Genomic DNA, 14867 nt, shown 5'->3' on the forward strand with positions numbered 1-14867 from the left:
AAAAAAAAAAAAAAAAAAATTAACTGTTGATTTCAGCCTTGATTTTTACAGAAGCAAATCCCTTGTTCTTAATCATGAAAACGGACTGAAATCCTTCAGATCAGTGTCTTAAATTGAGCCTATTTCTAACAGACATTATCAACACCAAACTTTACTGCAGAAACTGTAAACAAGACTCAGGAGCAAGTAAAATGTCAACACATCTGTATAAAAATAACCTGCATTTGTTTAGGGGAAACACATAAGTAATGCTATATAGCAGACACTGTACCTGGAGAGGCAGTGAAACTGGAAGATGGTGTTGGTGTGATTATCCCAAAATTAAAGCCAGTCCTAATGAGTGGAAAAAGAGAAGTTAAAAAGGAACAAACCTAAGGCACAGTATTGCCTTTTATAATATTCGATTTTATAATTCATTCATACAAACTACCCTCAAGGACTTTACAGTCTAGAAGATAAACAATAGACTCAAACCATGTATCTCAGAAGCAGTAAAGCCACTCCAAGATCTCTAAGCAGTTGTGGGTGAGGTAAGAAGACAGTAGCAGCTGAAAAGCCTTGGAGGGATGGCTGGGCTTTCCATGGTAGAGGTTTGGGTGGGGACTTATTCTAAGCAAAGCAAAGTTGCAGTAGTAGAAACATACAAGGACCATGCACATGGGAATGGTGGCCAGAGCAGATGGCCTGCATAGTGAAGGTAAGGCAGCTCTGGCAAGGCAGAGGCAACTGAATTAGGGAAAGCCTCTCATAACCCGGCCCAAGATCAAGGAGCTTGTTGGACAGCCCTGCACTGCTAGGGCAGATGATGAATAGAATAAAATAGAAGCCCGGTCATTTTGACAGAGCTCTGAATTCTGGGCTGGTAAAATATGGTTCAAAAACTTTCTGACTCCTTTTACCATCTCCTCTCTCCTTTCTGTACATTTTCTTTACACTGTAAGTAAAGATACCATAGCCAAAGAAGAAAACTCAGGACAAGTATGAACCAGAATAGAGCATTCACTGTGATAAAAGCTCACATAGCAGATTTTAAACTAAATAGAGTTTTAAAATGTAAGAAACCAAGTATATCAAATGCAGTAAATAATGTAAGAATTCAGATTATTTTTGTATCCATCATTGCCTTCCTCAAATGGACAAAGACCACCTGGAAGATGTGCTAAAGATTTTATCATATTAAAAACACACACACACACACAAACCCTTTATTAGTAGGTCTCAAATTTGGTGAAGAAATTTTACCTATTAAGTTGACTAATGAGGGGCTATTAAAAAATAATAATAAATAGGCCAGGCATGGTGGCTCACGCCTATAATCCTAGCACTCTGGGAGGCCGAGGTGGGCGGATTGTTTTAGCTCAGGAGTTTGAGACCAGCCTGAGCAAGACGGAGACCCCGTCTCTACTAAAAATAGAAAGAAATTAGCTGGACAACCAAAAATATAGAAAACATCAGCCAGGCATGGTGGCGCATGCCTGTAGTCCCAGCTACTCAGGAGGCTGAGGCAGAAAGATCACTTAAGTCCAGGAGTTTGAGGTTGCTGTGAGCTAGGCTGACGCCACGGTACTCTAGCCTGGGCAACAGAGTGAGACTCTGTCTGAAAATAAATAAATAAAGAAAGAAAGAAAAGAAATTTTACCTAATAGAGGCAAGCCATTCACTCAATAACCCAAAATTTTCCAGCTTTAAAAAAGGGAAGAGGAGTAAAGGATGCAACAGTTCTTGGCATTGAACTCCTCTTTAAAATTTCCTCCAAATAACCGTTGGGAAGTATAAAACATAATGATTTACAACAAAGAAAAAATACAGCCAGCCACAGTGGTTCATGCCTGTAATCCTGGAACTCTGAGAGGCTGGGGTGGGATGATTGCTTGAGGCCTGGAGGTTTGAGATCAGCCCAGGCAACACAGTGAGATCCCCACCTCTACAAAAAAATAATGAAAATTAGCCAAGCATTGTGGCGCACCTATAGTCCCAGTTATTGAGGAGGCTGAAGCAGGAGGATGGCTTGAGCCCAGGAGTTTGAGGTTACAGTGAGCTAATATCACACCACAGTACCCCAGCCTGGGTGACAAAGACTATGTTTCAAAATAAATAAATAAAATAAAATCTGTACAATTGGGTAGCAGGCAACAGAGTGAGACCCTCTCTCTAAAAAAAAAAAGAAAAAATACATATAACATTCCCCCTCGAATTGTATTCTAATACCCTCTTTTAACACATTAGGCTGAAGGACACTCAAGAAACATATTGACATTAGGAAGAAGAGACTTCGGTTAACATGATTTCAGTTATAAAGGCATAAACTGAAGGGGTTTAAGAGGCTTTTCTAATGGAAATGAATGCAGAACACTTCAATCACAAAAAATCTTTTGACAGGTTTTGATCTCAGCTACACAGAGTCTAACTCCATTGCTGCAAGAACAATGCTGTGGCAGCTCACACAGGTTACGGCATAAGTGTTTGTAAATAACATAGAACAGGCACCCTCACTCCAAGGTTAACAAAGAGTTACCTTGGAATGAGATGTAGAAGATTCTTTCATTTTTAAAATGACTCAACTTTACAAGTGTCATCACCATTATTTTTCAAAAAATGAAACAGCAGATTCCTTCCTATTATATGAACCCAAAATTTCAAGCAGCTACAGTCTTTCATTACATTCTCTGAGTTTAGTACATCCAACTCTCAATACAGTGAAGCCAATTTAATTGTCACATCTAGCCCCCAAATGGTGTCAGAATGAAAATATCTTAGTGTGACAAGCTAAACTATAGAATTTCACAGACCCACTACCCAAAGAAAACAAGGCTTACGATAAAGAACAAAACAAATAAATATGTAATAATACACGTATTAATATAAACTTGAACCACAAAGGGGAAAAAGATTTACATTAGGACATTAAGTTACTGCTACTATGATCAGATATTATTGCAGTGATAAGAACTTTGGGTTCAGACACATTCAAGAAGCATATAAACATATCTAAGATTTTAAGATTTGGGGAAGCTATCTATAGGTTGCAAGCAATTTGCCACAAAACCTAAATTCATTACTGACCCTGATGGAGAAAATGAGAAAGGCTTGCTGAACTGCCCAGCAGATGGGGTTGAAGTCACTGTTGTTTCTATCTTGGCTGTCCCTGGCCCTGAAATCACAGAAAAAGATAAGAACATTATAAAAAGTCAGTTAGAAACACTTGCAGTTTGTAACTCCTTGCAGCTCAGAGCCACAGCTTTAGTTTTGTGGGCCTCACGTGCATTCTGTGACAGGCCAGGTGCCAAGGGGAGTGAGCATGTTGCCTAATTTATGCTGGAGGTCTCTGAACTTGCTCTTTGGCTCTGTCAATGTTAATTCCAATTTAAGGCATGCCACACACTCCTTTCCAGAAAAGATACCAAAATAATTCTAGGGCAGTTTAAACTTAAAATTTTAAAAGTATATTTTTATTGGTTTCAGTGGTATGGAAAAACACTTATAATGTGAGGATATGCCAAAAAAATTTAAAAACTGTATATAATGTATATACATGTATATACTGTATATACATATATTAAAAAACTGTATATAATTATTTGAAATTAACACACGCTGAAGGAAAAAAATTCAAAGAGAAATAGGTTAATAAGCTAAACATTTCTAGTTGTGGCTTTAAGGCTGCCTATTTACTTCTATATATATTTCTGCATTTTCTATAGATTTTTCGGTATTTAACAAATTAAGTTTTCTTTTCTTTTTTTTTTAAATTACAGAGGTAATACATGAGTGTTATAATATAGAGACCTGGAGAAAGTTAAAAGTGTACCCCACATCTTCCCCATGTTCAACTGCACTATATTTACTAATAGTTTGGGGTATAATTTTCCATCTTTTCCCTGTTGCTCTACTTTAAAAGGGGTAGGAGAATAGGAAAACTACATTTTTAAATCCCAAATCAAACCAAACTAAATCAAACAATAAGAAAAAAGTACTTTCTCCTTAAAAGTACTGGAACACAAGGTAGTATGTACAGGGATGTTCAATGCAGCCTTGCTTATGATCTTGAAAAATCGGAAACAACCTAAACTATCAGCAGGGTACTAGTAAAACTTAACAGGTGCAACTACTCAATGAAGTCATAGGCAGCCATTAAAATGAATAAGGCAGATGCATTAAAGCTGGCAAGATGATCAAGACATTCATTTTAAGTAGGGGTGGAGAAGGGAAAACAGGTTACAAAGTCAGTAGATATAGGCTATGTCTTTTTTTTTTTTTTAAAAAAACAACAATGAAGTAATCTTAAGAGTTATACATGAAATTGTTTTCTCCGAGACATGGAATTTATAGGGCAGCTTTCACTTTCTATGTTATATATCTACACCATAGACCTTTTGTGGACATATAATAGTTTTATGATCAGAAACACAATGAAGGTATTTTCATTATTAATTAATAGGAGAACTAGAAATGCTTTTCTTAAAAACAAACTTTTTGCAATCTCTTAACTACTATTTTTCAGAGAAGTTTTCCTACCAAAAGAAAAAATTTCTTTTCCAAACCTTGACTACCCAGCAAGTAAAAACAGAAGTAAACACCTAGCAGTCAAAGAGAGTGATTCATGATCATCACTGAATGCTGAATTTTAGAAATTTCTTTGCAAGTCACACTACTTACCTAAGATGTGCATGAAGCAAAGTCCCTTAGACTTCCTTGATTAACTTCAAGAGTGACAAAAACTACCCAATAAAGTCCTTGAAAAATGTTAGGATATATGATCTCTCAAAAACTTCTGGCCAGGCATGGTGGCTCATACCTGTAGTCCTAGCACTTTGGGAGGCCGAGGCGGCAGGATCGCTTGAGGCCAGGAGTTCAAATCAGCATGAGGTACATAGTGAGACCCCATCTCTACAAAAATAGAATAATTAGCCAGGCATGGTGGCGTGTACCTGTAGTCCCAGCTACTCTGGAGACTGATGCAGGAAGACTGCTTGAGAAATATCTAAAATATCAGTCAGAAATAGAAACAAATTTTGCAATTTTTTTTTTGAGACAAAGTCTCACTCTGTCGCCCTGGGTAGAGTGCAGTGGTGTCATCATAGTTCGCTGCATCCTCCAACTCCTGGGCTCAAGCGATCCTCCTGTCTCAGCTTCCCGAGTAGCTGGGACTACAGGTGCACACCACAATGCCTGGCTAATTTTTCTATTTTTAGTAGAGATGGGGTCTTACTCTTGCTTAGGCTGGTCTCAAACTCCTAAGCTCAAGTGATCCTCTCACCTCGGCCTCCCAGAGTACAGGATTATAGGTGCAAAGTGCGCCCAGCCAAATGTCTCAATTTGAATCCTAAACGATTCAAAAGTCTTTGACAATTTCACTAAAATTTTCCTTTTAACATAAAGCTGTGGGCCCACATTAGGAAGTGCTGTATACCTCCTTCTCATGTGAAGTATACATGATATCAACTGTGGTTCTACATCAATCCGAATTCTAGAATACAACTTTGACTTACACAATAATGGTTTTCTTCTAAGTGCAAGGAATATTGCACTGAAGATAAATGCACTATCCAATTAGAAAGCTCTGGATTACCAAGAAAAGGGAGAATGATTCCATGACTAAGTAGAGATTATGGGAAGCAGGCTGCTAATGTGTCAAGTTCAGGGTTTCTAACAGAATTTGCTTGAAGACTCACTCGAGAGCACGAATCAAAAGAAAAGCCAGAGTTCAGAGTGTGGTGAAAACACACAAGAAGCTTGGAGTGGGAAGTAATACAGGCCAAACGAGGTGGGCTATAAAAAAGCAGCCAACAAAAGGGGACACTGAGGAAGACTGACATGAAACTTAGGTTATAAATAAAAACCTTCTGCTTCAAGTTGTCTTGGAAAAATGTTTGATCAGATGTTTGTGAAAGCTAATTAAGAATAATTATGCTTGAGTGAGTGCTAGGAAAGCATGTGATGCCATAAAATCTTATAATATTGACTTAATATATCTACTCTTAGATCTTATACTGAAACAAATTTGTTTTACTTTCTATATCTTACTGGCTTCTGAATTGTCACTGTGAACCAAGAGAATTTTTAATTTCTTTTAGTAGAAGATATAGAGCTCAACATTCTGATCCACTCCTCTCTAAACTCTGACTATCCAGCAAGCCAGAAGACAATACTCCCGCTCGTTTTTAGGAAAAGAATTTAAACTAAGGTTTTTCTCCTATTGCTCTAAGTTTTTCAAACTAACCTCAAAATTTCAGAAGTCTACATAGCTGTTGAAGGGTTCACTAATTTTCCAGAAATTCTTCATTAGCTAAGGCCTTTCAAATATGATCTCTGTACCTGATTTCCTACATCAACTGCCTGTGTGATCTAGAATAATAAACTCTATTGTGGAGTGCTTCTTTTACCTTTGTTTTCAGACAAACAAAAACGCAAACTGACCTGAAGCTTTATCACCAGATGACAATTGACTGGATGTTGGTGTGGGCCCAGATGGCTTTAGGGAATTTATTAGAGGCCCCTGTAACAGAATACAAGCAAAATGTTTATGTTAAACCACTAAGCATCCTTTGCAAAAAAGGAACATGTAAAATGTAAATGTAAAAATACAATTTAAAGTAAGCATGTACAAATACTTTTTTTTAGCATAATTACAAAAAGAAAGAAAGAAAGAAAGAAAGAGAGAGAGAGAAAAAAAGAAAGAAAGAAAAAGAAAAAAGAGAAAAGTAAAAGAAAGTTTCAATTTAAGTCAATCGCTTGTTTTAAGATCACGTTAGAGGATGGAAACGGAAATATTCTGCAAGCTCCAAGAAGGCAGAGTCACAACTGTCTAGCAGTTCATGGCTATTTTCCCAGTGTCCACAAAAGACACCTGAATACTTGGTAGATGAATTAATGAATGAGTAAATGAATAAAATGGTTCTAGCTCTCAATGAATTTACAATAAGGTTAAATGCAAAACTGTTCAATTTATCCATCTCTAGTCAATGTTCCTTCACTAATTTGTAATGATTTATGCCTTACCGTGTGTCTTCCTCTGTGAACATGAAAACCTCCAGAAGAAAGATCAAATGCTGAATGCTTAAATGCCATTTTAAGTCATGGTAAACTAAGGAATACAGACATTTGAGAACTCACAATAGCCTAGTCCTGATGTTATGTTCAGTCTCAAACTCTGATCTCAAACACAGACTAAAGTTACTCATCTCAGAGATATAAGAGCAGCAGCAGATTTCTTAGGAAAAGCTTCAGAGATAGCTTGATCTACCTTCCAGCCATCCCTATTATTTTATTCTGGTTTATTTAACAATTTGCAATGTAATTTATTTTTGTAGGTGACAGTGTTTATTAGGCAAAAGCCTGAAGCTAGACATAACAACACTGAATGCATGAAAACTCCGAAAAATAGGGTTTGCAGGAGAAAACAGGATAACCTATCCCTCCAACAATAACACTGAACAGTGTAGTGAAAACTGCAGGGGACAAGAGGTCAGAAGCCTTGAGTCCCAGCTCTCGTCCCACCATTAACTAACTGTGGTGAATGTGCATTAGCATCAAGCATAGTCTTCTTATACCAGTGAGACATATCTAAACATCTGTTCTACTTACTACACATGGCTGTTGTATGGATTAACTGAGATAATGTTAAATGAAAGTAAAATGCAAATCAAAATTCCTCATACAATGTATGGTATTAGAATTACAGCCCAAGACTTCTAGACATGGAATGTGAAATGGCCTATGAAGAATGGCCTATGAAGTATCAGGTCCTGACTGGCCGCTCAGGTTAATAACCATGTCAAGACTGACATAAATCATGGGGAAAGGATCACACATCTTTATCAGACTTATGGTTCATTTAAACAAAGTCAGGACTTAGAACAATAGAGTTTTCAATTACAAAGACAGACATTGCATGAATGTTGAAGTAAAAATCAATGAGTTACCTGTTTGGCTTGGTTAGCAGCCACTGGGGTTAACACTGGGTGAGGTGTTTTGGCTGCAGAGTACGGCACTGACGAACTGGAAAACATACAAAGTGTACACTCAGGGAAAGCCATGACTCGGTAAAAATCACATTGATCTTTGTGCCAATTTTTTGTCTAATAAATGATATCAATTTAGGCAGAATACAAATGATGTCTGGGACCCCAACCAAACTCATTTGACAGTTTTTTGATTGAAGAATAAATTTTTAGGCCGAGCATGGTAGCTCATGCCTGTAATCCTAGCAGTCTGGGAGGCCAAGGCAGGAGGATTGCTTGAGCTCAGAAGTTCAAGACCAGCCTGAGAAAGAGCGAGACCCTGTCTCTACTAAAAATAGAAAAAATTAGCTGGGCGTGGTGGCTTGTCCCTGTAGTCCTAGCTACCTGGGAGGCTGAGGCAGGAGGATCGCTTGAGCCAGGAGTTTGAGGTTGCAGTGAGCTATCATGATGCCACTATACTCTACTCCCAGAGCAACAGAGTGAGACTCTGTCCAAAAAAATAAAATTAAATAAAATCAATTTAAAAATGAAATCTAGGTTTTTAGCATCAAAGTCAAAGCAATGACCTTTAAAACTTATTTCCTTCCTGTAATTTTAAGAAAAAAAAATTTCTAACTATTCAGAACTAGATATTTTTTTCTTTTTTTTTTTTTTTTGAGATAGAGTCTGGCTCCGTTGCCTGGGCTACAATGCTGTGGCATCAGCCCAGCTCACAGCAACCTCAAACTCCTGGGCTCAAGTGATCCTCCTGCCTCAGCCTCCTGAGTAGCTGGGACTACAGGCGTGTATCACCACACCCAGCTAATTTTTTTTTTTGTCCTTATTTTTAGTTGCCAGGCTAATTTCTTTCTATTTTTAGTAGAGATGGGGTCTTGCTGTTGCTGAGGCTGGTCTCACACTCCTGAACTCAATCAATCCTCCCACCTTGGCCTCCCAGAGTGCTAGGATACAGGCATGAGCCACCACACCCAGCCTAGATAATTTTCTTATCTGAAGAGAAAGCCCTTCCCCTTCCCAGCCCTTCCCCCATTCTAAACTATACAGGGAATTCCTGATTCTCTATAAAAATGTGCACCAGGATCTATGGGGTACATTCGATTTGCTGCCACATATGGCTCAAACATGCCACCCAAAGAAGAGATCTGAGCTTCTCACAGCAGCTATCCCCAATAGCCATGGCCTAGTGGGTCAACATATAAGGGGTTCAAACATACCACTGTTCCATTTCCACCTGCACCTTTGCTACAGCACAAAAAGTGCACCCCTATTTGCAGAAAGAGCTCTCACTATCTCTTGTTATCTCTGAACATGGTATGCAGGGAACTGTAATTTCAACAGTTATCTAATTGTTAATAAATGGGAAAATAACCTGTTAGTACAATCATAGACAAAATTTCTTGGCTCCCGGCAGCAATTTTTTCAATCAATTGCTTTCTCCTCAGCCAAAAGCTACTTTCGCCAGTATATATATCAGTAGTATCCACAGGTCTGGTTTTATTTTTCAGAACTCCCCTTAGATTTAAGGATTAATATTTTTCCATCAAAAAATTAACTTGGAAGAGAAAAGACAAAAATAGGCCCGTGCCTCATAGAAGAAAATTATCAAGCAACTTAACAATCCTCACAAGTACACAGGGACTCTTCGCTGGATTGATGCAGACACCTTCCCAACATAGACTTTATTAGACTGAGAAAGAAGAAAAATAGGCATATTTTCAATGAAACAAAACCCCCTTTATGTTTCTGCTGAAGCCAGAAGCAGCTATAAATGTGGATCTCTTTGGAGAAACACATCCCTGCTCACCTGAGATAGTCTACCAAGCAGGTACACAGGTACAGTGCCCTCCCCCTCACCTCTGCTGAATCTCCAATGGAGAACAACAATGTGTGAGTGATATTGCTGGGACTCAAGCAATCCTGGGTAGCCATAGTAGACTTGCTTAGAGAAATGGTTTTAGCTCATAAGAATAACAAAGAAAATGAAACTCTTTTATGCTTTCTCAAAGACAAACAAAAAAAGAAACTGGAGATAAAAATAAAACCAGCAATTTATCCAAATTTTTGAAAAATTTTTACACACCAAATTTGGATAAGACATCATAGTATATTAAATTATGTATGAATTAGATTGAAGATAATTATTGTTCTACTTACTTGTGATAATGCTATACATCTCCTGGATATCTTAAATCCCCAAACACACAGAAGTGGGATTCATAGTACCTACACACATGACACCCCAGTAGAGAAGTGCCTTTTAGTGCAATCAGCCAATAAACCCCTGACAAATGAGATCTAAGAAACCTCTACCATGATCCAAGAGAGCAAACAGAAAAGAACAGTATCCTCGCAAATAAATATGTTCAAAGATTTGTGCATGATCACAAATCAAAGCAATGGAAATCAACAGACAAATGTTTGAGAGATGAGTCCAGTGTGCTGGCTCATGCCCATAATCCCAGTGACTCAGGGAGCTGAGGCAGGAGGATCACTTGAGGCCAGGAGTTTGAGACTAGCCTGGGCAACATGGTGAGACCCAGTCTCTACAAAAAAATTTTTTAAAATTAGCTGAGCACAGTGGTGCACACCTGTAGTCCCAGTTACTTGGGAGGCTGAGGCAGGAGGACTGCCTGAGCCCAGGAGTTCAAGGCTGTAGTGAGCTATGACTGCCTTCCATGAACAACAGAGCAAGGCCCTGTCTCTAAAAAAATAAAAAAAATTTAAAAATCATCCAAAGGCAGAAAAAGAGGAAAAATGGAACAAACAGATAAAAACAAATAGCAATATGGTATATTTAAACTCAAACATGTTAATAATCACACTTAATGTAAATAATCTAGGCACTCCAATTAGAAGTCATAGATTGTCAGAGGGGATAAAAAGAGCAAAGACCCACTATATGCGGTTGTCTACAAGAAACCCATTTCATCTTTAAATTATTTTTAATTGTGGTAAAATACACATAAACAAAATTTACCATCTTAAAATTAACCATTTTTAAATGTATAGTTCTGTGGTATTAAGTACATTCATATTGTTGTACTATAAGAAACCTATCTTAAATATAAAGAGAACCAAATAAGTCTAAAATAAAAGGATGGAAAAAGATCTACCAGGCTAACACTAAACAAAGGAAGCTGGAGTGGCTATATTAATATTAGAAAAAGTAGATTTCAAAGCAAGTAATTTTACCAGGGATAAAGAGGGTCATTTTGTACTGATAACCAGGTCAGTTCATCAAAGAACACAGTAATACCAAACATTTATGCAACTAATAACAGAACTTCAAAACACATGAAGCAAAAATGGACAGAACTGTTAAGAAAAATAGGCAAATCCACAATTATGTCAATACCACTCTGGATACTTGACAGAACAAGTAGACAGAAAATCACTTAAGAATACAGAAGATTTGAACAACATTATTAACCACCTTAAGCTAATTAACATTTATAGAACATTCCAACCAACAAGAGTAGAATATATATTCTACTAAAATGTGCACGAAACATTTACCAAGAGAATTGTTATTCTAGGTCAGGGATTAACAAACTACAGACCAGAGGCCAGCTGCCTATTTTTGTAAATAAAGTTTTATTTTAACACAGCCATGCCCATTCATTTATATATTGTCTATGGGTTCATCCAGGCTACAACGGCAGAACTGAGTAGTTGAGACAAACTATATTGCTTGAAATCCTAAAATATATGCTAAAAGGTCCTTTAAGAAAAACCTTGCTGATCCCACTCTGGGGCCATAAAACAAATGTTAATAAATCTAAAGAATTCAGAACAAAGTATGTTTTCTGACCACAATAGGATAAAATTAAGTATCAATAACAAAAAAGTATCTGAAAAATCCCCCATTTAGAAACTAAATAATACTCTTTTTTTTGGAGACAGGATCTTGCTCTGTTGCCCAGGCTGCAGCACAGTGGCATGATCACAATTCACTGTAACCTTGAACACCTGGGGTACGCAATCCTGCATTGGCCTTCCAAGGTGCTGGGATCATAGACAGGAGCCACTACACCTGGCTTAAATAATATACTTCTAAATAGTCCATAGGTATATAAAGAAACCAAAGGATAAATTTAAAGCATTTTTTAACTAAATAAAGACAAAAACACAACATATTCAAAATCTGTGGAATGTAGCAAAAGCAGGCAAATTTACAATATCAAATGCCTGTATTAGAAGAAAACAATGATCTCAAATCAATGAATTTAGTTTTTACCTTAAGGAACTGGAAAAAGAAGAGTAAATAAAACCCAAAGCAAGCAGAAAAATGAAATAAAATAAAGTAGAAAACAAACAAAAAAAATCAATGACACCAAAAGCTGGTTCTTTGAGATCAATAAAATTAATAAACCTCTAGCCAGACTAATCAGGAAAAAGAGAAGACACAAATTACCACTAACAGGAAAGGAGAAGGTGACATCATTATGAATTCTAATTCATAAATTGCTAACAATCAGGGATCATTATGAAAATTTTATGCCAATAAATTCAAAAACTTAGACAAAATGACAAATTCCTTAAAAAATGCAAACTACCAAAGTTGACCTAAGAAGTAGAGACCCTAAATAGTCCTACCTCTACTAAAGAAATTGAAAATTCCAAGCCCATATGGTTTCATTAGTGAATTCTACCAAACATTTAACAATGAAATACCAGATCTACATAAACTCTTCTAGGAAATTGAAGAGGAAGGAACACTTTTCAACTCATTCTATAAGACCAGTACTATTCTGACACCAAAACTGAACGAAGACATTATAAGAAAAGAAACACTACAGATTTGCAGTCCCCACTCCTGAGCTGCAGACCAGTACCAATCTGTGGCCCGTCAGGATCCTGGGTGCACAGCAGGAGGTGAGTGGCAAGTGAGGGAAGAAGCTTCTTCTATATTTACATATTTACAGCCACTCCCCATCGCCTGCACCACGGCCTGAGCTCCACCCCATCCCCCTGCCCCCATCCATGGAAAAACTGTCTTTCATGAAATCAGTCCCTGGTGCCAAAAAGGTTGGGGACTACTGCTATAGACCAATATCCCTCATTAAGACAGATGCAAAAATTTTTTTATAAGATTTTAGCAAATTGAGTCCAACTGTATATAAAAACAGCAACACATCATTGCCAAAGATGGGCTTAACATTCAAAGCCAATCAACATGACAAGTGTGTTTCCTTTAACACAATTCAGTGGGGAGAGTCTTTTTACAAATGGTACCAGGACAGCTGTATCCACATATGAAAGAATGAAACTGGAACCCCCACCTCACATCATTTATAAAAATTAACTCAAAATGGATCAAAGACCTAAATAAATGCAAGAGCTAAAACTATAAAACTCTTAAAGAAAGTATGGGTGTAAATCTTTATGACCCTGGATTAGGCAATGCTTTCTTAAGTATGATACCTAAATCACAAGCAACAAGGAAAAAAATAGACTTCACCAAAATTAAAAATTTGTTTGTTAAAAGACGTATCAAGAAAGTAGAGAACTGCTCAAAGAATGGAAGAAAATATTTACAAATCATGTATCTGTTGAGGGACTTGAATCCAGATTATATAAAGAATCTTCCAGCTGACAATAAAAAGACAACCCAGTTCTAAAAATGGGCAAAGAATCTAAATAGCCATTTCTCTAAAGAAGATACAAATGGCCAATAAGCACATGAAACAACAATCAATGTAATTAGCCGTTAGGGAAATGCAAATCACAATGTGAGTGTGCAGTACCATTTCATACCCACTAGGACGGCTATAATAAAAAAGACAGGCAATAACAAGTGTTGGTGAGGATGTGGAGAAATTGGAACCCTCATACATTGAACGTAAAATGGTATAGCAGCTTTTTCATTTTTTAGAGACAGGGTCTTGCTCTGTCACCCACAACTGGTGATCACAGATCACTGTAGCCTAGAACTCCTGAGTTCAAGCAATCCTCCTGTCTTAGCCTCCCAAATAGCTAGGACTACAGGTACATGCCACCACGCCTGGCTAATTTTTCAATTTTTTTGTAGAAACAGGGTCTCACTATGTTGCCTAGGCTGGTCTTAAACTCCTGGCCTCTAGTGATCCTCCCACCTCAGCCTTCCAAAGTGCTTGGATTATAGGTTTGAGCCATCACACCCAGCAATGGCAGCTTTGTAAAACAGTATAAGCTATGTTTAGTTCAAAAAGCTAAACACAGAATCACCATGTGATCCAGCAATTCCTTTCCTAAATACAAACCCATAAGAACTGAAAGCAGGGACTCGAACAGGTAGTTACCCACCAACATATCCCCTGACCTCACCTACCAATGCTCTCCCCCTCCTGCTCCCTCTGCTCTGGCCACCAGGGGTCTGCTGGCTCTTTGTTGAACTTGCCAGGCATTCTCCTGTTACAGGACCTGGGCTTGGAGCTTTCTCCCCTCAGATATTCGTGAGATTTGCCCTCTGGTCTTTTGGTCTTCATGCACGTATCACCTTCCTGAGGAGGCCTTCCCTACCACCCTACATAAAATTGTAACCCACATCCAGACAACATTCCCCAAACCCTTCCTCTGCTTTAATTTTCTCCATCACACCTATCACCATCTAATATATTACATATTTTACTGATTTATTTACTTATTGTTTGTCCTCCATGACTGGGGCAAGGTTTTTTATTTTGGTCTGTTTTGTTAACTGCTTTATTTCCAACACCTGGAACAGCATGTGGCATACAGTAAATGCTCATTAAGTATTTGTTGAAAAATCAATGAACAGAAAATTTCTAAAAGGAATGTGTTTGGTGTGTTCTGGTAAAAACAAATGAACAAAATCCAAAAATCCCAGGTCTTCTAACCTCATTTGGCCCCATTTTCTTCATTTTCCACTTCCTTCCTGCCAGAACTGGATCCATTCAGGCCTTC

General features: G+C 37.7%; 1 protein-coding gene across 2 annotated transcripts in view; it reads right to left on the reverse strand.

Moving 5' to 3' along the window:
* The window catches only part of NUP214 (nucleoporin 214kDa), a 94912-nt gene that overhangs the window by 30638 nt on the left and 49407 nt on the right, over positions 1-14867 (reverse strand). For both annotated transcript variants that reach the window (XM_012639835.1, XM_012639836.1), the window contains 4 exons: positions 7923-7998; positions 6418-6496; positions 3064-3151; positions 272-333 (listed from right to left, as the gene is read on the reverse strand). In XM_012639835.1, coding sequence (XP_012495289.1) covers positions 272-333; positions 3064-3151; positions 6418-6496; positions 7923-7998 — 305 coding nt within the window. The remainder of the gene's footprint in view (positions 1-271; positions 334-3063; positions 3152-6417; positions 6497-7922; positions 7999-14867) is intronic.

Source organism: Propithecus coquereli, unplaced genomic scaffold, assembly GCF_000956105.1.
Source record: "Propithecus coquereli isolate 6110/MARCELLA unplaced genomic scaffold, Pcoq_1.0 Scaffold142, whole genome shotgun sequence".
Taxonomy (NCBI): Eukaryota; Metazoa; Chordata; class Mammalia; order Primates; family Indriidae; genus Propithecus; species Propithecus coquereli.